The 24,811-nt window shown below is 39.7% G+C and overlaps 1 protein-coding gene across 1 annotated transcript in view; it reads right to left on the bottom strand.

The window, feature by feature from the left end:
- The window catches only part of LOC126161033 (dynein beta chain, ciliary-like), a 784,705-nt gene that overhangs the window by 230,950 nt on the left and 528,944 nt on the right, over window positions 1-24,811 (bottom strand). Inside the window, exons 36-37 of the mRNA XM_049916954.1 lie at window positions 22,542-22,720; window positions 19,637-19,772 (exon numbers count right to left, since the gene is read on the bottom strand). Coding sequence (XP_049772911.1) covers window positions 19,637-19,772; window positions 22,542-22,720 — 315 coding nt within the window. The remainder of the gene's footprint in view (window positions 1-19,636; window positions 19,773-22,541; window positions 22,721-24,811) is intronic.

Consider the following 24,811-nt stretch of genomic DNA (forward strand, 5'->3'; position numbering starts at 1 on the left):
TTTATGTAGCTTCTACCAGGCACAAATGCATTGTACACAAATGCATAATCTGCCAAAAAAGTTGGAGATCACTATTAACATTGTCTGCAAGGACTGGTCCATTGTTTCAAGATGGTGTCCAATACAGTGGCATGTAGTGGCCAAATGAGTAAAAGTTACAGTTCTACTGCAAAAAAAGGAATTTGTGGTAACTGTAATAATGAAATCATGAAGCTATATGAATCCATCTCAAATTTAAAACTTATTGTGGATATTATAAGATGTGATATTTCACATACAAGAAATAAAAATTCCGAGCTGTAGAAACTGCATCATGTTCTGAGTTAAAAAAACAAGTAAATTGCAAAATGGGAAGCACAAATGGACGAAAGGTGGAAAGGAAGTGACATACAGGTATCGAACTTAGCAAAAGAAACAATTTCTACGATAAAAATAGATGCAGTGTACCATCAACAAGACTGATGATGAGCTTCTTAATCAGTGTGTGAATAGAAAAAGAACAAACCAGTCCATGAAAGAAGAATTCAACAGAATTTGATCTCCAATGAAGAAAGATAGTAAACTTATAGAATGAAGTGGAAAAACAGCACTTAATAAGGGTAATAAATGCAGTAAATACCATGAAGGTAACAAAACTATACTAGGAAATCCACAGTGAAGTGCAATGCCTTTTTGCTTACTGACTGCCACTGAAGAAAGTTAGCTGATACTTTGAAAGCATAAACCATAAAATCCCAGTTACCAGTGTGGTGAAGCCTGGACTGAGGACGAAACACATTGTAGTAGACATAGACTTAGAAGGCAAAATGATCTTGCCATCAGTATAACAGGTGCAAGTGATGTGGCATATAATGAAGCAAATATTTGTGTTGGAGGTCAGACTAAATTTCTAGAACAAAACAAACTGAAAAACACTATTGTTGTTGCCATTCTATATTGGCATGATTTAATATTCAATTCAAATGTCAACAGAGAGATAAAAAAACTAAATTCAAGAATTAAATTATTATGCTCCGGATATGAAAAGAGTTTCAGTCTGGATATATGTACATTAGATAAAACATGCATACTAAACATGAATTACATTTGAATTATGAGGGTAAGCATTTGTGAGTGAACATGAAGCCCATTTTTTAGGGTAAAGCTGCTTTCAGTGTGCACGCAACAAGGCAAGACATCATCTGATGGACCACAGAAGACAGAAAGTGTGAAATAATGTTCTAGAAAGTCAAGTATATCACTAACAAGTTGACGAACTCCTAGGAAATAGTAAACCATACTTACACACGGTGTTTTTTCCACTGTGAACAAACTCTTGGGATTGATCAATGAGAGAATACAGAACAAAAAAGTTCTAATGAACTTATGTCCGGAAATTCTTGTTTTCCATGATAGAGACCATTTATTCAATCATACTTTGATACAGAGACTGTGTTCCAATACACACTATGCCATGCAGCCACAGTTACAGTATGCATGGCTTCTTCCCAGAGGATGGTACTGTTCCTCATATGTCATGCCCTAGCACCCTCTCCTGTCATGCCCTAGCACCCTTTCCTGTCATGCCCTAGCACCCTTTCCTGTCATGCCCTAGCACCCTTTCCTGTCATGCCTTAGCACCCTTTCCTGTCATAGTAATTGGTAAAATGGGGTCCGATTCACTTCTCTTGCCGACTCACCTTATAGTGGATGTGATGCAGTGTTGAACACAATGGTTCCGTATTCAAATCGAGAGCTTGTTAACATGACGTTTACTTACGGAAAGGCAAAGGGCAAGGGTGGTGGGCAGCAAGGTTGTATCAGGAGACCTATCCCCACTGACAATAATGACAGCAGTCAATGTTTGCATCAGTGTTTCACAGTGTGTCTCAGACAGGGTCGTTTCAGGAAGCAGGAAATTGTGAAGAACATAACCAAAGTGTTCGGACATCAGACTTGGAGGGAAATGTGATTAACATTGTGGAAGGCAACTGCCATATCAGTACCACGCAGTTGGCCCGCTAGTACAGGCTAAGCTAGACGACCACATGGAACATTCCCCATAACAATTGTTACCACCCTTACCAATTACAGCTTGTGCAGGGCTTACTAGCTACAGACTTTCCAAATCACGAGTAGTTTTGTCACTGGTTTCTTCACCAGGCAACCATGATTCTGGGATTTGTGTTATCCATCCTATTCACAGTAAGGCCACCTTTATGCGGAGTGGTATCTTCAAGATTCATAACAGTCATCTGTGGGATAGTATGCAGAACTCCCATGGCATGGTGACAGCAAATCATCAGCATCAGTGCAGCTGGAATGTGTAGGTCAGGATAATTGGTGACTGTATTTTGGAACCAGTCTTCCTTCCACATTGCCTAATATATCAGAATTATCAGTGTTTCTTGTGGGAGACTGCCTCCCATGCTGGAAGAAGTGCCATTGCTGATTCAAAGGGTTATGTGGCACGTACATGATGGCGCTCCAGCCCACTTCACCATTAACATCCAGACGTATCTCAATTGCATCTTCCCTCGTTGATGGATCGGACGAAGACAGTCTACCTGCATGACTTGCTTGCTGCTCCTTCACTGGATCTCAAGCCCTGCGATTTCTAGTTATGGGGCCATCTAAAAACTATCATGTATTCAGAGCACATTCCACTGTGATGTAAAGACACTGGAGTATGCTGTCTTTGACACTGTTCGGATGCAGCCTGGCTGATGTGAACGTGTGAGACAGAACATGCTTCGGTGTGTACAGGCATGCACTGAGGCACATGGAAACCATTTTCAACACCTACTGAAACTGTGGCTGCATGGTACAACACACATTAGACTGCAGTCTCTGTAACAATTTATGATTGAATAAATGGTCTCTAGGATGGAAACCATGCCTTTCTGAACATAAGTTCATTAGACCTTTTTTGTTCCATGTTGTTGTTGTTGTGGTCTTCAGTCCAGAGACTGGTTTGATGCAGCTCTCCATACTACTACACCCTGTACAAGCTTCGTCATGTCCAAGCACCTACTGCAACCTACATCCTTCTGAATCTGCATAGTGTATTCATCTCTTGGTCTCCCTTTACAATTTTTACCCTCCACACTGCCCTTCAGTACTAAATTGGTGATCCCTTGAAGCCTCAGAACTACCAACCGACCCCTTCTTCTAGTCAAGTTGTACCACAAATTCCTCTTCTCCTAAATTGCATTCAGTACTTCCTCGAGAGTTACATGATCTACCAATATAATCTTCAGCATTCTTCTGCAGTACCACATTTCAAAAGATTCTGCTCTCTTCTTGTCTAAACTATTTATCGTCCATGTTTCACATCCATAAATGGCTACACTCCATACAAATACTTTTAGAAAAGACTTTCTGATACTTAAATCTGTACTCTATGTTAACAAATTTCTCTTCTTCAGAAATGCTTTTCTTGCCATTTCCAGTCTACATTTTATATCCTCTCTACTTCAACAATCATCAGTTATTTTACCCCCCCCCCCCCCCCCCCAAGTAGCAAAACCTCATCTACTACTTTAAGTGTCTCAATTCTTAATATAATTCCCTCAGCACCACCTGATTTAATTAGACTACATTCCACTATCCTAGTTTTGCTTTTGTTGATGTTCACCTTGTATCCTCCCTTCAAGAGACTGTCCATTCCGTTCAACTGCTCTCCCAGGTCCTTTGCTGCCTCTGACAGAATTACAATGTCATTGGCAAACCTCAATGTTTTTATTTCTTCTCCATGGATTTTAATTTCTACTCAAATTTTTTTTTGTTCCCTTTATTGCTTGCTCAGTACACTGATTGAATAACATCAGGGATAGACTACAACCCTGTCTCACTCCCTTCCCAACCACTGCTTCCCTTTCATGCCCCTTGACTCTTATAACTGCTATCTGGTTTCTGTACAAATTGAAACACAGCCGTTCGCTCCCTGTATTTGACCCCTGCCACCTCAGAATTTGCGAGAGTATTCCAGTCAACATTGTCAAAAGCTTTCTCTCCTAAGATAAGTCGTAGGGTCAGTATTGTGTTCCAACATTTCTACAGAATCTGAACTGATCTTCCCCAAGGTCAGCTTCTACCAGTTTTTCCATTTGCCTCTAAAGAATTCGTGTCAGTATTTTGCAGCCGTAACTTATTAACCTGATAATTCGGTAATTTTCACACCTGTCAACACCTGCTTTCTTTGGGATTGGAATTATTATATTCTTCTTGAAGTCTGAGGGTATTTCGTCTGTCTCATACATCTTGATCACCAGATGGTAGAGTTTTGTCAGGGCTGGCTCTCCCAAGTCTATCAGTAGTTCTAATGGAATGTTGTCTACTCCTGGGGCCTTGTTTCAACTTAGGTCTTTCAGTGCTCTGTCAAATTCTTCATGCAGTATCTTAGCTTCCATTTCATCTTCATCTACGTCCTTTTCCATTTCCATAATACAATATAACCCTCAAGTACATCACCCTTGTACAGACCCTCTATATAGTCTTTCCACCTTTCTGCTTTCCCTTTTTTGCATAGAACTGGTTTTCCATCTGAGCACTTGATATTCATACAAGTGGTTCTGTTTTCTCCAAAGGTCTGTTTAATTTTGCTGTTGGCAGTATCTATCTTACCCCTTGTGATATGTGCCTCTGCATCCTTACATTTGTCCTCTAGCCATTCTTCCTTAGCCAATTTGCTCTTCCTGTCGATCTCATTTTTGAGACATTTGTATTCCTTTCTGCCTGCTTCATTTGGTGCTTTTTTATATTTTCTCCTTTCATCAATTACATTCAGTATCTCTTCTGTTACCCAAGGATTTCTATTAACCCTTGTCTTTTTACCTGCTTAATCCTCTGCTGCCTTCACTATTTCATCTCTCAAAGCTAACCATTCTTCTTCTACTGTATTTCTTTCCCTGTCCCTGTCAATTGTTCCCTAATTCTCTCTCTGAAACTCTCTACAACCTCTGGTTCTTTCAGTTTATCCAGGACCCATCTTCTTAAATTCCCACCTTTTTGCAGTTTCTTCAGTTTTAATCTACAGTTCATAACCAATAGATTATGGTCAGAGTCCACATCTGCCCCTGGAAATGTCTTACAATTTAAAATCTGGTTCCTAAATCTCTTTTAGTAATAATGTTTTAACTATAAATGCTATTTACTCTGAAACTAAATCTGAGCAAAAGCTACTACCATGTCACTAGCTGTATAAATGCTAATAATTTATCTTTGTTTTTCCTCTGCTCTAATCAAAAATTAGTAATTGGGAATAAGTTTACATGTCAACAATGGTAATGAAGGTTTATATTAATGGTATCTTGCAATTAGGACAGATTTTTGGTACACAAGTTACACCAATGACTTGTAATTAACTAAATGAATGTACTGGGTAATAAAGTCAAGAAAAAATGATCAGTCTGTTGGGAGGCAGCAACATTTTCACATCAGTGAACTGAACGCATTTCTGATTTTCTCAACAATATTTGTCTTTTCCTGCCCAATCTGATGAATACAAAACCTGACGAATATTAATTTTGATCTTTTGTAGGTACTGATAGCTGTTCGACCCACCTTGACAATGCTACATATAGGCATGACAGGGCACTTAACATAGAAGTCGAACCAAAAATAAACAATTGAGCTTTAAGGGAAGAATTTTGATGCAGTCAATATACATGACAGGTTTTGTTTTCCAACTGCAACTAGCAGCAGATAGCCACAAGTGTAAATGAAGTAGGATTTTGACTGCCAAACATGAGAGGAGCAGTGTGGGGAAACAAGCGCAACCTTGCTCTCGCACGGCAGCCAGCCTACACCTGTGTTATGTAAAAACAGAAGTGACACATTGTCACAAAAAAAGCACTGCATAATACAAATCATTTGGGAATAGTTACCGTGGAATTTCTTGTTGAGGTTGGCAGAGTATTGTTAATGAGGTAGTTTAGACCTGGCATCTAGCAATAGTCGGCACCACCACAGTTCAAAACATCTGTCACCTAAAAGTGCCAGATTAAGTATGTCTACATTATACCAACTTTTAACTTAAGCTAACAAACAAATTTAAGTTTCTCTTTTTTCTAAAATGCTAGGTCCCACAGCCGACTACTATGCTGCATCATGTGGCATGTAGCTTAGACAGATCATTCAACTGCCCACAATTGGCATGGCGCTAGAGTATCAAAAACACAGATACGGCATTCCATTCGTCCACTTTTTATTATGAAAATATGTTTGTAAGCCCATTATCTTTTGAAATTGGGCTTCGCCAGATGATGCACAATACCAGTGACCAAAAACTGATCACATTTTCGATATTTGTATGCATAAAATAAAGCTATTTCAAAGTATATCTCATAAAATAATTAATCTGGATACAATTTGCTATGAAATAGTGTCTATTTGCCAATTTTGTATTGTTGTTGTTGTTGTTGTTGTTGTTGTGGTCTTCAGTCCAGAGACAGGTTTGATGCAGCTCTCCATGCTACTCTATCCTCTGCAAGGTTCTTCATCTCCCAGTACCTACTGCAACCTACATCCTCCTGAATCTGTTTAGTGTATTCATCTCTTGGTCTCCCTCTACGATTTTTACCCTCCACGCTGCCTTCTAATACTAAATTGGTGATCCCTTGATGCCTCAGAACATGTCCTACCAAATGATCTCTTCTTCTAGTCAAGTTGTGCCACAAATTTCTCTTCTCCTCAATTTTATTCAATACCTCCTCATTAGTTATGTGATCTACCCAACTAATCTTCAGCATTCTTCTGTAGCACCACATTTCAAAAGCTTCTATTCTCTTCTTGTCTAAACTATTTATCATCCATGTTTCACTTCCATACATGGCTACACTCCATAGAAATACTTTCAGAAATGACTTCCTGACACTTAAATCTATACTGGATGCTAAAAAATTTCTCTTCTTCAGAAATGTTTTCCTTCCCATTGCCAGTCTACATTTTATATCCTCTCTACTTCGACTATCATCAGTTAATTTGCTCTCCAAATATCAAAACTCATCTTCTACTTTAAGCGTCTCATTTCCTAATTTAATTCCCTCAGCATCACCCTATTTAATTCGACTGACTCCATTATCCTCGTTTTGCTTTTGTTGATGTTCATCTTATATCCTCCTTTCAAGAGACTGTCCATTCTGTTCAGCTGCTCTTCCACATCATTTGCAGTCTCTGACAAAATTACAATGTCACCGGCGAACCTCAAAGTTTTCATTTCTTCTCCATGGATTTTAATTCCTACTCCGAATTTTTTTTTTTTTTGCTCAATATACAGATTGAATAACATCATGGATACGCTACAGCCCTGTCACTCCCTTCCCAACCACTGCTTCCCTTTCATGCCTCTCAACTCTTATAACTGCCATCTGGTTTCTGTAGAAATTGTAAATAGCCTTTCGCTCCCTGTATTTTACCCTTGCCGCCTTCAGAATTTGAAAGAGAGTATTCCGGTCAACACTGTCCAAAGCTTTCTCTAAGTCTACAAATGATAGAAACGTAGGTTTTGCTTTTCTTAATCTAGCTTTTAAAATAAGTCAAAGAGTCAGTATTGCCTCACGTGTTCCTATATTTCTACGGAATCCAAACTGGTCTTCCCCGAGGTCAGCTTCTACCAGTTTTTCCATTCGTCTGTAAAGAATTCGTGTTAGAATTTTGCATTATGAGGCACAATTTGCATCTGTATTTAATCATAGGATACTGCCTGGCTATAGCAGCCGGGGACTGCGGTCATGTGTGTTCGAGTTGTGCTTGTGTGAATGTGTGTGGGTTTTCCACTTCAGAAAGTAGGCCTTTTGAATGAAAGCTAAAATGTGTAATAGTCTTTTCAAAATGAATGGCACTCTTTTCTTGTGGCTTTCTGTTATTAAGTGTCCCCTCTATATGGTGAGTAGCAATCTGTCCTTTTCATAATACTGTTGTCATAGGATACTCAGTAATGAAAGAGCAACAGATCACAGACCACTTGCAGCTGTAATACAGTTCTGTAATATAAAGCAAATCCATGTAAATCTTTTTAAGGGCAAGTTGAAATAATTGTTTATTTTTTAAAAAAAATGATGTTTTTACTCACTCAAAGATTTCTGATCCCCCATCACTCCTTTCATATATTGTACTATATTAGTGGTGAATATTTTTCCTCTTATTTAATAATGAAAATCAGTGGTGCAAGGATCAATTGTAAGAAGGTTGGTACTGCTCTGCCTCCAAAAATAAATCCCATAACACTATAGCACTGTTGCTACCTCAATCTGCGGCATGTCAGTAGCATGTTAGAAGTGCAATTGTTAATTATGGCTGATTAACACTCATACACAGCAAAAAAGAAGAACTTACAATTATTGAAGAAGCAGAGAGCATTCGAAACTGTGCAGAGCAAGGAAAGTATGTGGGCAAATGTTGTATTTGTGACTGGCGAAAAAATGGAATGTGGCTTCAAGAAACGAACGGTAATCATTGAGCAGTTTGCAGCCAAAAAGCCTTGAACAAAGGTTCTGCGATTATGTAGATGAGAAGTGACAATATGAATGTGCAGTGACTAGTGAAATGTGCTGACTAAAAGCAGTGCACTTCAGCCAAAGAATAGGATCACAAGTTTCAATGCTAACTGGGGCTGACAATCAAGATTTTTCTGTCGAAATGGAATAGGCTTCTGGAGGAAAAGGACCATTGCTCAACAGCTTCCAGGCAAGTACAAGGAAAAAGTAGTGAATTTTCATTGCTGTGTGGTCAATTTGTACCATGAACATTCCTACTTATTACGGCAAATTGGTAGCATCAATCAAATGCCAGTCTATTTTGTGATGTTGCTTGACAACACCAAAATGGAATCCAGCAACATGGCACAAACTGTTGGCAATGAGTAGTAAAGATGTATGGTCATTATGTGTGTAACTAGCAATGGACAAAAGCTAACACTTTACATGAAACACTCCTGGAAATGGAAAAAAGAACACATTGACACCGGTGTGTCAGACCCACCATACTTGCTCCGGACACTGCGAGAGGGCTGTACAAGCAATGATCACACGCACGGCACAGCGGACACACCAGGAACCGCGGTGTTGGCCGTCGAATGGCGCTAGCTGCGCAGCATTTGTGCACTGCCGCCGTCAGTGTCAGCCAGTTTGCCGTGGCATACGAAGCTCCATCGCAGTCTTTAACACTGGTAGCATGCCGCGACAGCTTGGACGTGAACCGTATGTGCAGTTGACGGACTTTGAGTGAGGGCGTATAGTGGGCATGCGGGAGGCCGGGTGGACGTACCGCCGAATTGCTCAACACGTGGGGCGTGAGGTCTCCACAGTACATCGATGTTGTCGCCAGTGGTCGGCGGAAGGTGCACGTGCCCGTCGACCTGGGACCGGACCGCAGCGACGCACGGATGCACGCCAAGACCGTAGGATCCTACGCAGTGCCGTAGGGGACCGCACCACCACTTCCCAGCAAATTAGGGACACTGTTGCTCCTGGGGTATCGGCGAGGACCATTCGCAACCGTCTCCATGAAGCTGGGCTACGGTCCCGCACACCGTTCGGCCGTCTTCCGCTCACGCCCCAACATTGTGCAGCCCGCCTCCAGTGGTGTCGCGACAGGCGTGAATGGAGGGACGAATGGAGACGTGTCGTCTTCAGCGATGAGAGTCGCTTCTGCCTTGGTGCCAATGATGGTCGTATGCATGTTTGGCGCCGTGCAGGTGAGCGCCACAATCAGGACTGCATACGACCGAGGCACACAGGGCACTGAATAGTGCACGGTACATCCAAACCGTCATCAAACCCATCGTTCTACCATTCCTAGACCGGCAAGGGAACTTGCTGTTCCAACAGGACAATGCACGTCTGCATGTATCCCGTGCCACCCTCGTGCTCTAGAAGGTGTAAGTCAACTACACTGGCCAGCAAGATCTCCGGATCTGTCCCCCATTGAGCATGTTTGGGACTGGATGAAGCGTCGTCTCACGCGGTCTGCACGTCCAGCACGAACGCTGGTCCAACTGAGGCGCCAGGTGGAAATGGCATGGCAAGCCGTTCCACAGGACTACATCCAGCATCTCTACGATCGTCTCCATGGGAGAATAGCAGCCTGCATTGCTGCAAAAGGTGGATATCCACTGTACTAGTGCCGACATTGTGCATGCTCTGTTGCCTGTGTCTATGTGCCTGTGGTTCTGTCAGTGTGATCATGTGATGTATCTGACCCCAGGAATGTGTCAATAAAGTTTCCCCTTCCTGGGACAATGAATTCACGGTGTTCTTATTTCAATTTCCAGGAGTGTATTTAAAAGGAAAACAATTCCAGAAATGTAAGCGAAAGGCATATTAGAAAGAGCAAATCCAAAAGGGTGGATGGAAAATGATCTTCTGTTTAACTGGGTGATGCATGTTTGGCGTCACCCTGGTACATTACTGAATTAACTTAACATGTTGCTCTTGGACAGCTTTCAGAAGTATAGAACTCAGGAAGTGCAAGACAACACACAAAAACAGGAAACTGAATTGATCATTATCCCTGGCAGCCTAACATCCATACTGGAACCGCTAGATGTGTGTATAAATTGAGCATTCAAAGCTGTACTTAAACAGCAATATAGGCAACAGATGGCTGATGAAAACGACAAGTTCATGCCGAGGTGAAAAATCAAGATTGTCCCAGATTTGTGAGTGGGTTAAATGTGCATACAATGATTTCCCCCTCCCTTAAAATTAGGGTGTGTGGATTGTTCGTGTATGTATGGTGATACAGGGTGATACATGAAAAACCAGACCTGAGTACTAGACTGCTCACTGTCGCCCACCAACTGCCATCTACTGTTTCCAAGCTGTTGCAACTACATTTTGTATTATAACCATGAAAGCCATTGCAACTTGGATAAGATGTGTGAAGTAAATATCTCAGAGAGATGTATCCTCTTCAAGAAAGAGTCACAGTAGTGGACGTTCATCAAAGGAAAATTGGGACATTTTTGCAAAGAAGTTTCATGGCGTTTTCATACCAGCAAAGAGCAGTATACAGGATTTAGTGACAAAGTGGCATACTACAGGGTCAGCTGTATCCACAAAAAAGAATCAAGCCCCCTCTGTTTGTACATATGCTGTGATTGCAGATATTCAATCGCAAATGATCCAGAATCCAAAGAAGTTGACACATAAATTGTTGCAACAAGTGAATATTTTGTGGAGTTCTTGTCAATGTGTTTTATATGATATAGGGATGCAGACATTCGAAATGACATGTGCCCAAGAATTGAAGGAGGAAGAGAAAACAAAACATGTGAATTATTTTATCTGGTTAGTCACACAATTGAGAGTGTAATGTTGGATCCACTGCTGTACTTCATGCACAGCGATGAAGCCTGGTTCAATCTGACAGACATGTGAACTCCCAGAACACAAGATACTGGTCAACAAACAATCCATAATATGATTAATGAGGATCCTCTTCACAGTGAAAAACTCGGAGCATACTGTGCTGTGTCAGCAACTTGGATTGTGAATTCCATATTTTTTGAAACAGCAGTACACATGGCTGTGTATACGAGGTGTGTTCAAAAAGTAAAGTCACATTATATTTTTACGAAAAAATATTTAATTACTTGTCAATATTCATGTTGTCCCCTTCAAAGTAATCCCCCTCAGATACAATACACTTGTGCTAACACTTATTCCAATCCTCGAAGCACTTCTCATAAGCACTTTTTGGTACAGCAATGCAGTTTTTATTTCCTAAATCACTGAAAATCTTCATCCTTTCATAGGTCTCTTCAGTTATGGGAACAGGAAAAAGTCACAGGGGGCCAAATCCGGTGAATTGGTGGCTGAGGCATGTGTTGTGTTTGGCCCAAAAATCGCTCACAACCAACAGTGAATGAGCAGGTGCATTGTCATGATGCAAAAGCCATGAATTGTTTTCCCACAATTCTGGGTGTTTTTTTGATATGGCTTCTCACAAACAGTGCATAACATCAAGATAATACCCCTTATTGACCATACAACCATGAGGCAAAAATTCATGGCACAGTATGCCACAGTAATTGAAAAAAAAACAGTGAGCAAAACTTTGACATTTGACCGAACTTGGCATGCTTTTTTCAGTCTTGGCTCTCTGGGATGCTTCCATTGGGATGACTGCACTTTGGTTTCGATGTCATAACCATAAACCCATGTTTTCTCACCAGTTATGACCCTTTTGAGCAAATCAGGATCATCACTGAAGAGCTCCTGGGCAATGCTCATATAACGGTTCTTCTGATCAGAATTGAGAAGTTTTGGAACAAACTTCGCTGACATATGTCTCATCTGAAAAAATTGCATGACACAAGCCGACTGGTATGCCAACATCCTCAGCAACTTCTCTTACAGTAATTCAATGATTTTTCAAACAATTTTCTTCACAGCTTTGACATTATCAGCTGTTGTTGATGTGCTGGGGTGTATAGAGTGAGGTTTGTCATTTGCATCTTCTCGGCCATCTTGGAAGAGCTTTTACTACTTCTAAACTTTTTTTTTATTTAGAGCAGACTCAACTTATGCCACTGTCAACATTTCAAGTGTTTTAGAGCACTTGATTCCACTTTGCACACAAAATTTGATGAAAATTCTTTGCTCCAAGTTTTATAATAATTGAAAATTGCCAAGCACACTAAAACACATCTAACCTTTCTATCTATCAAAAACAGATGAAGTATGCTGTACACTTGAAACTGTGAACATATGTTCGGGATATGTGTGCCAACATAACAAAAAAAAAAAAAATTCTATAACGGAATGTATGTTGCCAGCGCAATTTGAAAAATCACCTTACCTTTTGAACAGCCCTCGTATGTGAATCTTCGAGGAATTTCACACACAGATGAGCCCCTATAAACGTACATAAGTTGCCTCTCAAATGAGGAGGTGACATGTCACACTTCATGCCAGTTAATCTCATGAATTCGTGGAAGACTCACAGGAGGAAAGACTGTCAGCAAACGATTGTAGCCACCTCGTTCTCTGACCTAACCAGTTGTGACTATTACCTGTGGGGCATCTAAATGGGAAAGTATACACAAATAACCCAGTAACATTAGAAGGTGGGAATTTAAGGAGATGGGACCTGGATAAACTAACTAAGAGGTTGTACAGAGTTTCAGGGAGAGCGTAAGGGAACAAATGGCAGGAATGGGGGAAAGAACTACAGTACAAGAAGAATGAGTAGCTTTGAGGGATGAAGTAGTGAAGGCAGCAGAGAATCAAGTAGGTAAAAAGACGAGGGCTAGTAGAAATCCTTGGGTAACAGAAGAAATATTGAATTTAATTGATGAAAGGAGGAAATATAAAAATGCAGTAAATGAAGCAGGCAAAAAGGAATACAAACGCCCAAAAATGAAATTGACAGGAAGTGCAAAATGGCTAAGCAGGGATGGCTAGAGGATAAATGTAAGGATGTAGAGGCTTATCTCACTAGGGGTAAGATAGATACTGCCTACAGGAAAATTAAGGACACCTTCGGAGAAAAGAGAACCACTTGTATGAATATCAAGAGCTCAGATGGAAACCCAGTTCTAAGCAAAGAAGGGAAAGCAGAAAGGTGGATGGAATATATACAGGGTCTATACAAGGGCGATGTACTTGAGGACAATATTATGGAAATGGAAGAGGATGTAGATGGAGATGAAATGGGAGATATGATACTGCGTGAAAAGTTCGACAGAGCACAGAAAGACCTGAGTCAAAACAAGGCCCCCGGAGTAGACAACATTCCATTAGAACTACTGACGGCCTTGGGAGAGCCAGTCCTGACAAAACTCTACCATCTGGTGAGCAAGATCTATGAGACAGGCGAAATACCCTCAGACTTCAAGAAGAATATAATAATCCCAATCCCAAAGAAAGCAGGTGTTGACAGATGTGAAAATTACCGAACTATCAGTTTAATAAGTCACAGCTGCAAAATACTAACGTGAATTCTTTACATACGAATGGAAAAACTAGTAGAAGCCGACCTTGGGGAAGATCAGTTTGGATTCCGTAGAAATATTGGAACACATAAGGCAATACTGACCCTACGGCTTATCTTAGAAGCTAGATTAAGGAAAGGCAAACCCACGTTTCTAGCATTTGTAGACTTAGAGAAATCTTTTGACAATATTGACAGGAATACTCTCTTTCAAATTCTGAAGGTGGCAGGGTTAAAATATAGGGAGCGAAAGGCTATTTACAATTTGTATAGAAACCACATTGCAGTTATAAGAGTTGAGGGGCATGAAAGGGAAGCAGTGGTTGGGAAGGGAGTGAGGCAGGGTTGTAGCCTCTCCCCGATGTTATTCAATCTGTATATTGAGCAAGCAGTGAAGGAAACAAAAGAAGAATTCAGTGTAGGTATTAAAATCCATGGAGAAGAAATAAAAACTTTGAGGTTCGCCGATGACATTGTAATTCTGTCAGAGACAGCAAAGGACTTGGAAGAGCAGTTGAACGGAATGGATGGTGTCTTGAAGGGAGGATATAAGATGAACATCAACAAAAGCAAAACGAGGATAATGGAATGTAGTCGAACTAAGTCGGGTGATGTTGAGGGTATTAGATTAGGAAATGAGACACTTAAAGTAGTAAAGGAGTTTTGATATTTGGGGAGCAAAATAACAGATGATGGTCGAAGTAGAGAGGATATAAAATGTAGACTGGCAATGGGAAGGAAAGCGTTTCTGAAGAAGAGAAATTTGTTAATATCGAGTATTGATTTAAGTGTCAGGAAGTCATTTCTGAAAGTATTTCTATGGATTGTAGCCATGTATGAAAGTGAAACATGGACGATAAATAGTTTAGACAAGAAGAGAATAGAAGCTTTCGAAATGTGGTGCTACAGAAGAATGCTGAAGATTAGATGGGTAGATCACATAACTAATGAGGAGGTGTTGAATAGGATTGGGAAAAAGAGAAGTTTGTGGCACAACTTGACTAGAAGAAGGGATCGGTTGGTAGGACATGTTCTGAGGCATCAAGGGATCACCAATTTAGTATTGGAGGGCAGCGTGGAGGGTAAAAATCGTAGAGGGTGACCAAGAGATGAATACACCAAGCAGACTCAGAAGGATGTAGGTTGCAGTAGGTACTGGGAGATGAAGAAGCTTGCACAGGATAGGGTAGCATGGAGAGCTGAATCAAACCAGTCTCAGGACTGAAGACCACAACAACAACAACAACAACATTAGAAGAGTTGAAGGGACAATATTTGTATAAATTTGGAGAACTGATGCGGCAGAGTTGTGCAAAGTGTATATTAACATGTTAGGGAGCTAGCACAAGGAGGTCATTCTCAGCACCTAGTGTAATGTAATGAAAAAGACAAGATCAATTCAGTAAATACAGACCTTTGCATTAGCTTATTTGTTATTTCTTTAGTATCTAATTCTTACATGTACTGCTCTTGCCACGCAACAATTTGTGTGTAACTGGCAAGCAATCTGCTGCACTCCATGCCAGTTTTTCATGTGTCATCCTTGGGTAAAATATGCCGGAAGTAAAGTAGTTCACCATTCGGATCTCCGGGCGGGGACTACTCAGGAGGACGTCGTTATCAGGAGAAAGAAAACTGGCGTTCTACGGATCAGAGCGTGGAATGTCAGATCCCTTAATTGGGCAGGTAGGTCAGAAAATTTAAAAAGGGAAATGGATAGGTTAAAGTTAGATATAGAGGGAATTAGAGAAGTTCGGTGGCAGAAGGAACAAGACTTTTGGTCAGGTGAATACAGGGTTATAAATACAAAATCAAATAGGAGTAATGCAGGAGTAGGTTTAATAATGAATAAGAAAATATGAATGCAGGTAAGCTATTCGAAACAGCACAGCAAACGCATTGTTGTGGCCAAGATAGACACGAAGTCAATGCCTACGACAGTAGTACAAGTCTATATGCCAACTAGCTCTGCAGATGACGAAGAAATTTAAGAAATGTATGATGAGATAACAGAAATTATTCAGATAGTGAAGGGAGACGAAAATTTAATAGTCATGGGTGAATGGTATTCGATAGTAGGAAAAGGAAGAGAAGGAAACTTAGTAGGTGAATATGGATTGGGGGTAAGAAATGAAAGAGGAAGCTGCCTGGTGGAATTTTGCACAGAGCACAACTTAAGCATAGTTAACACTTGGTTCAAGAATCATAAAAGAAGGTTGTATACATGGAAGAAGCCTAGAGACACTGACAGATTTCAGATACATTATATAATGGTAAGACAGAGATTTAGGAACCAGGTTTTACATTGTAAGACATTTCCAGGGGCAGATGTGGACTCTGGCCACAATCTATTGGTTATGAACTGTAGATTAAAACTGAAGAAACTGCAAAAAGGTGGGAATATAAGGAGATGGGACCTGGATAAACTGCCTAAACCAGAGGTTGTACAGAGTTTCAGGAAGAGCATAAGGGAACAACTGACAAGAATGGGGGAAAGAAACACAGTAGAAGAAGAATGGGTAGCTTTGAGGGATGAAGTAGTGAAGGCAGCAGAGGATCAAGTAGGTAAAAAGACGAGGGCTAGTAGAAATCCTTGGGTGACAGAAGAAATACTGAATTTAATTGATGAAAGGTGAAAATATATAAATGCAGTAAATGAACCAGGCAAAAATGAATACAAACGTCTCAAAAATGAGATCGACAGGAAGTGCAAAATGGCTAAGCAGGCGTGGCTAGAGGACAAATGTAAGGATGTAGAGGCTTATCTCACTAGGGGTAAGATAGATACTGCCTACAGGAAAATTAAAGAGACCTTTGTAGACAAGATAAACACTTGTATGAATATCAAGAGCTCAGATGGAAACCAAGTTCTAAGCAAAGAAGGGAAAGCAGAAAGATGGAAGGAGTATATAGAGGGTCTATACAAGGGCAATGTACTTGAGGGAAATGTTATAGAAATGGAAGAGGATGTAGATGAAGATGAAATGGGAGATATGACACTGAGTGAAGAGTTTGACAGAGCACTGAAAGACCTAAGTCTAAACAAGGCCCCGGGAGTAGACAACATTCCATTAGAACTACTGACAGCCTTGGGAGAGCCAGTCCTGACAAAACTCTACCATCTGGTGAGCAAGGGAAGCAGGCGTTGACAGAAGTGAAAATCACCGAACTATCAGTTTAATAAGTCACGGCTGCAAAATACTAACGCGAAATCTTTACAGACGAATGAAAAACTGGTAGAAGCTGACCTCAGGGAAGACCAGTTTGGATTCTGTAGAAATATGGGAACACGTGAGGCAATACTGACTCTATGACTTACTTTAGAAGCTAGATTAAGAAAAGGCAAACCTACATTTCTAGCATTTGTAGACTTAGAGAAAGCTTTTGACAATGTTGACTGGAATACTCTCTTTCAAATTCTGAAGGTGGCAGGGATAAAATACAGGGAGCGAAAGGCTATTTACAATTTCTACAGAAACCAGATGGCAGTTATAAAGGTCGAGGGACATGAAAGGGAAGCAGTGGTTTGGAAGGGAGTGAGACAGGGTTGTAGCCTCTCCCTGATGTTGTTCAATCTGTATATTGAGTAAGCAGTGAAGGAAACAAAAGAAAAATCTGGAGTAGGTATTAAAATCCATAGAGAACAAATAAAAACTTTAAGGTTCACCGATGACATTGTATTTCTGTCAGAGACAGCAAAGGGCTTGGAAGAGTAGCTGAAGGGAATGGATAGTGTCTTGAAAGGAGGATATAAGATGAACATCAACAAAAGCAAAACAAAGATAATGGAATGTAGTCGAATTAATTCAGGTGATGCTGAGGGAATTAGATTAGGAAACGAGACACTTTAAGTAGTAAAGAAGTTTTGCTATTTGGGGAGCAAAATAACTGATGATGGTCGAAGTAGAGAGGATATAAAATGTAGACTAGCAATGGGAAGGAAAGCATTTCTGAAGAACAGAAATTTGCTAACATCGAGTATAGATTTAAGTGTCAGGAAGTCGTTTCTGAAAGTATTTGTATGGAGTGTGGCCATGTATGGAAGTGAAACATGGACGATAAATAGTTTGGACAAGAAGAGAATAGAAGCTTTCGAAATGTGGTGCTACAGAAGAATGTCGAAGATTAGATGGGTAGATCACATAACTAATGAGGAGGTACCGAATAGGATTGGGGAGAAGAGGAGTTTGTGGCACAACTTGACTAGAAGAAGGGATCGGTTGGTAGGACATGTTCTGAGGCATCAAGGGATCACCAATTTAATATTGAAGGGCAGCGTGGAGGGTAAAAATCGTAGAGGGAGACCAAGAGATGAATACACTAAGCAGATTCAGAAGGATGTAGGCTGCAGTACATACTGGGAGATGAAGTAGCTTGCAGAGGATAGAGTAGCATGTAGAGCTGCATCAAACCAGTATCAGGACTGAACACCACAACAACAACAACAACAACAACAACAATCCTGTACTATTTAATGTGGTACTAAGGATCATCAATTTAGTTCTGGAGACGGGTGTCTGGGGTTAAAATTGTAGAGGGAGACAGATAAATACAGTAAGCAGGACATAAGTTCCAATAGTTATTTGGAGATGAAGAGGCTTGCACGGGTAGAGTAGCACAGAGAGCTGCATCAAACCACTCTTCAATCTGAAAACCAGAACAACTACTACTTCCTGTATATATACATTATGTTTATGCCATGATATCATTTTTGTAACTATACAAAAAATGATGATGTCCAAGATAAAGTACATAGAAACAAAGATTATTATTGTTATTGTTATGTCTACTCTACGGGATGTGGGATGAGCCAAGTTATAGACCAACAGACACAAGCAGCCACTGTAGGTTACTTCTGTTTATAGTAAATTATGACTTGCATTTATTTACTCACACTGGTAATTATGAGAATTATTCCACATTATTTTATATACATTTACTGTAAGAAAAACAGGTACTTTGAAAAACTCCACGGCTCCTTCTCTTGTGTTACCCTGGTGTTGTTTTTATCTAATACTACATAACCCCTGTTTAAGAAATCTGGTATTCCCCCATTACCGTGTGTATACATTATGGAAACCCTTTTGTTCTTTAAATTAAATGTAATAGGCAAGGACCAGAGGCTACAAAAAAACTGTGATATACATGAGCACTTTACCAGACAAAACAGGAACTTACATATGACTCAAATCAGCACAGCACTGTGCCAAAAAGGTACTTTTCACATGGGAGTTAAGCTTTATAACAAACTTCCTGAAAACATAAAAGCTATCACTGAGGTCAATACATTTGGAAAATCTCTAAAGTCATATTTACAGCATCACTGCTTTTATTCCATTGAAGAATATTTAAATTTATGAAATGTGTTATATAAATACTTGTGTGTAAATTGTATTATTGTAAGCTTAAATATGTATGCCTTGAAATTACTTTCAGCCTGTATATTTATAACTTGACTTGTCCAATGTCTTATGCATAAGCTGCTATGTAGACAACAGGACCAATAAAATACAATCTACAATCTACAAAACACAGACTGTTACACTATATGGCACTCAATGTCAGTTTTTATTTTGTACTTGTGATCTTGAGACATATCACATCTTGGAAGATTCCACTTGTTGATTGGAAACAGAAAATTTAGAGTCAATATGACAATGTATGGCAACACTATATAAAAGCAAAGTGATGCGAAGATATGTCAGCTTTCTGTACTAACCTGGGTTAATGTAATATAGCAGCGGTCTGTTAAAGGGGTTATCACAAGCCGTGGTGTGTTGCCAAGATACTCATGAGCATACTGAAATTGAGCATCACATATGTTGCAGAAGCAATCTCCTAACTGATCGTCCCATCTGAAATAAAGTATGATATCAGACATACGATCTACACAAAGTTAAGTACAAATATTTAAAAAATTAATGTAAATTTGTTTCCATGGATTTTAGCATATTTATTTACTATTTCTCACTTTGCAGCATGTTATCATCAATTTAACACAGGCTCATATATGCTTATTTTGTTTACTATCATCAACAGTCGACATTCTTTTCTACAGACTGGCAACTTTCATAATTAACATAATACTATTTGCCGTATTTGCTGTACTCATAGCTATTTCTACTATTAATTAAGCAGATACAGGTCACCATCAAACAGACATTATAAAATTCATGTTACCATGCTACAAGTAGTCTTTTGTTTTTATTAATGACTGATAAGAATATTTTCTCTTCCTCCTTTGCATGTAACATGTAAATGATTTACATCTGCACTTAAAACTTAAATTATGGCAGTAACAGTTTAGACACATTCCTCTCTAATAATGTAAACTTACTTTCCCATATTTTCACAGATACATTGTGACAACTCTTTGCGCATATCACATTAAATTACTACTGCCAGAACTAACTCTCACACTGTTATCCCATCTCTGGATTTAATCTGAAATTTCTTATAGATTGCTGTTGAATACAGATCAGTGAAGGAAGAGAAAAAAGGTACCCACAAATTTTACAGCCAGTAATACACTTCACTATTGTAATGTAACTTTTTATTTTAAACTTTTTGAGTCAAAGCAAACATCCAGTATGAAATATATTATTATTTCCCTACATTTTTCAGTAAAATGCCAAAAATCATACATTTTCAATAGAAAACTTTACATTCTTATCAATATAATTCATTTCAAAATACTTGGTTCAAATGGCTCTGAGCACTATGGGCTTAACATCTGTGGTCATCAGTCCCCTAGAACTACTTAAACCTAAATAACCTAAGGACATCACACACATCCATGCCCAAGGCAGGATTCGAACCTGCGACCGTAGCGGTCATGCGGTTCCAGACTGAAGCGCCTAGAACCGCATGGCCACACCGGCTGGCCATTTCAAAATACTGAGATCTTCAGAAGCTGTACCTATCAATCAAGAAAAGAGTATTTCACATATTCAAGCACTACCTGTTTGCTTTTTCTTGAGCACTTTGGCCATCTTGACCCACTACCACATTCACCAGAAAGAAAATAAGCACACAACACAGCATTTTCAATGACTACTACAGTGTTATTGCACGCAGAATTATTTGACCACTAAGATTTGAAATGGTTATGAATGAAACACTAATTCAGCTTATTAGTGCTTCATTTACAGCCATTCCAAACCTTAGTGGTCAAATAATACTGTGTGCAATAGCACTGCAGTAGGTACTGAAAATGCCGTGTTGTGTCCTTAATTTCTTGGTGGTGAAAGCAGTGATGGAGTACAGATACTACCTATGATTCTTTCTAAGAAACAACCTAACCTGGGATCAAGTGTAAAGTGTAAGTACAACGGCCACATTGTGTGAAAAAGGGAGAGGTTGCTCCCTCCATGCCACATCTATGCCTCCAGCAATCTACATAAGGATCAAGCTCGTTCCCTCTGTTTCCTACCTACATCCTTCTGAATTACCATTCAAGAAAAAGTGAACATGTAACACATGATATACATCTGATGGCAGAATGACTAGAACAATCTAGAAAAATTTAAAAACTGTAATTTGCTGTGCTGGTGATTAAAACTGTTATTCTTGTGCTGATAACTGAAGAGGACATCTTATAACTTTGATAGTAACAACTGCGAAACTTTCTCAATAAATGTCACACGACGGCAACAAATTGGACACATCTGACAGTATCAGCAGTACGAGTAATTCCGTTCCAGTTAACCCGCTCATCAGAAAGGCAGAAAAAATTTGAAATAGTCACAGTCTATTTGATATGTAGGCAATACGAAAAACTAGCCTTCATACCAATAAAATAATCTGATCACCAAATAACAATTATTTTTTAGACAATATATATGAGTAACATGGTCTTAAGCCCGCCCACTTAGCCGTGCAATCTAACACACTGCTTTCCAGGCGGGAGGGCATGCCGGTCCCCAGCACGAATCTGCCCAGCAGACTATTGTCGAGGTCCAGTGTGACAGCCTGTCTGTGGATGGTTTTTAAGGTGGTTTTTCATCTGGCTCAGCAAATGCGGGCTGGTTCCCTTTATTCCGCCTCAGTGCGGACACTTTCTCCACATACGCGTACACCATAATTTACCACCCAAACAGTGATGCCTCTCTGTCGTTTGTAGGTCCCCAACTCCGTACAATACAACAAGGACTTGTCAATTATAATGAGAAGAAAATTAAATACTTTAGCATACCATTGATATCTACATACTAAGCAGTTATATGGGCAGCCCATGTTTGTAATCATCTCATTTACACTGTAAGATGGAGTAGAATATGAAACTTCCTGGCAGATTAAAACTGTGTGCTGGACTGAGACTCGAACTCGGGACCTTTGCCTTTCGCGGGCAGTGCTCCATCAACTGAGCCACCCAAGCACGACTCACGCCCCATCCTCAAAGCTTTATTTCTGCCAATATCTCATCTCCTACCTTCCAAACTTTACAGAAGCTCTCCTGCGAACCCTGCAGAACTAGCACTCCTGAAAGAAAGGATATTGCAGAGACATGGCGAGTCTCGGTCCGGCACACAGTTTTAAACTGCCAGGAAGTTTCATATCAGCGCATACTCTGCTGCAGAGTGAAAATCTCATTCTGGGGTAGAATATGTTTGTTTAAGTTTTACCTGTGCCTCAGCTGAGACTGCCACTGAAATGCTGATGCACTCTCCACTTTCATCTGAATCATTTTAGCAACAACATCACGGGAATGAACATCTATGGTACATATTGTCATTATCTTCTGTCTGTCTCCTTTTGTTAAATCACCCAGTAAGAGTGAAATCAGAATACTAAGCTGCATTATCTGTATAACAAAGAAAATGCTACACTATACAATCTTCTAGTTAAAATTGTACACTACTCTCTCTCCTCTCTCTCTCTCTCTCTCTCTCTCTCTCACACACACACACACACACACACACACACACATGAGGTGTGAAGAGGAGGTATATGTGGAAAATAATTACGCTCCATGAAGAAAAAGTCTATCTCCTCTGTCCCTTCCTCCACCCCTGCAACCCCTCCCAATACACACCCATGTGTCGCCTGCAGGGTGTGCCACTTCTCACCAGCCACTACAAATATGCCATCCCATATACCTGCCACCCCTCCCTGCCACATTCCTAGCCTGCAAACCAGCTTCCTCCCTCTGAGCTGTTAGCTACCCACCCCGAGTCCCTCTCCCTGATTGCTGGCTCCCTCTCCCTCTACCCACACCACCTGACACTACTACCCCCACCACAACTAGTCCACCTGTCAAAAAACAGCATTGGCACTGTGTATATGTGTAATTTACTCTAGCTCATCAAAAGATGACTCCAAAAGCTAGCAAGTTTTCTTTATTTAGTGTTTGCCTATTGACAACTCGGCACTTTTGCTTTTTGATGAGTGATCTCCTTCAGTCCTAAGGTATTTAATTCTAGAAAAACTTTCCTACAATTATGGACTAGAAAGTTACAGCCAATTAATTACCTGGAGCTATTAAGAATAAGCATTGCCTTTTACATTTGCAAGTATATGGATAAATGCAATTCACACAAAAAGAATAGCAGCTTTTATTACTAACACTACATGATGTCAGCTCATCGGGGCAGTTAATAGCGAAGTTGGGAGTTGATAACATTTCTATGTGGAATGTTAGCCAAATCACTACTTGAGTTTTCTTTTGCTTATTTATGTAACATCTACAGATGTCTGTACCAGTGCCCACTAGCAGGTTCCATCATGTCTCTATTATCTTGCTCTCATAAAAAAAATCATTGTATCTTCTCTTCATAATTATCACAGTCACCCACTTCAAGCTGCTAATACTCAAGACAGAAATATCAAGTCTCGAAAAGAATGGTGCTGATATGCGTGTGAAGAAGGATAGTCCTTCCACTCAGGCTGCAGATAGCTACAAGACTTGTCCAACAGTGTCAAATGAGTTTATTTATTAATTTAATAGCTAATGAAATGACATATGTAGCCATACTACTTAAGGATAAATGTTCTTATCCTGTGTCTCCTGTGTATAATTGGCATACAGTAACTGGAGTGCCTATATACCACAACCACTATTATAACTTTTATCAAACAAATTTAACAGTTTCTACAAATCAATACCTACAAGGGCAGATCAAATATGCAATAACCTTAATCTGTTTGGAATAAAAAAGAAAATACTCCCCTAATTTTCCACAATTGCCACTCTTCATGTGGTATTTTTGCACAAATGGGAAGTATCTTGATTCCTGTGAAGTATAAACCACTGGAAACTGTACTCAATCTTTTGCATACCAACTGTTTCATACAACAAATACCTCTGAGCTGCTGCTCTATAACTGGCTAAAATTCTTCAAAATCACACGGTGAGAGGTCTGGACTAAAGGGGAGAGTTAAACTTCCTGATCGAATGAAACTATGTGCCACGCAGGATATGAAACACCAACACTAGAAAGTAGGAGAGAGGTACTGCAAGACTATGACTTTGAACTGAACTGTGAGCCATACCTGGATAGCTCACCATGGCTGGCCACAGCATTTTCATTTGTTTATTTGTTTATTTTTCCATATAAATCTCTTTTTCAGTACATATATCATACACATACATATATTGTACACAGGATATTGGGTTTTCAAATGTCAGACATACATTATTTATATTTTTATAACAAATTGGATCTATACAGTTAATAATTACAAATTTTTTAAAATACTGTATATTTATAACTTATTTCTACAATTAAAAATACAAATTACATTTTTTCTTGCTTAAAATACTGTGAGATTGAATAGTAGCAGTTTTTCAGAAGGTAGGCTGTCACAGACTTTTTAAAGCTCTGTAGTTCAGGAAGAGATTTTATATGTCTTGGTAATCTGTTGTATAGTTTTGTTCATGCATGATATACACTTT

The sequence above is a fragment of the Schistocerca cancellata genome, chromosome 2, assembly GCF_023864275.1.
Source record: "Schistocerca cancellata isolate TAMUIC-IGC-003103 chromosome 2, iqSchCanc2.1, whole genome shotgun sequence".
Classification (NCBI taxonomy): Eukaryota; Metazoa; Arthropoda; class Insecta; order Orthoptera; family Acrididae; genus Schistocerca; species Schistocerca cancellata.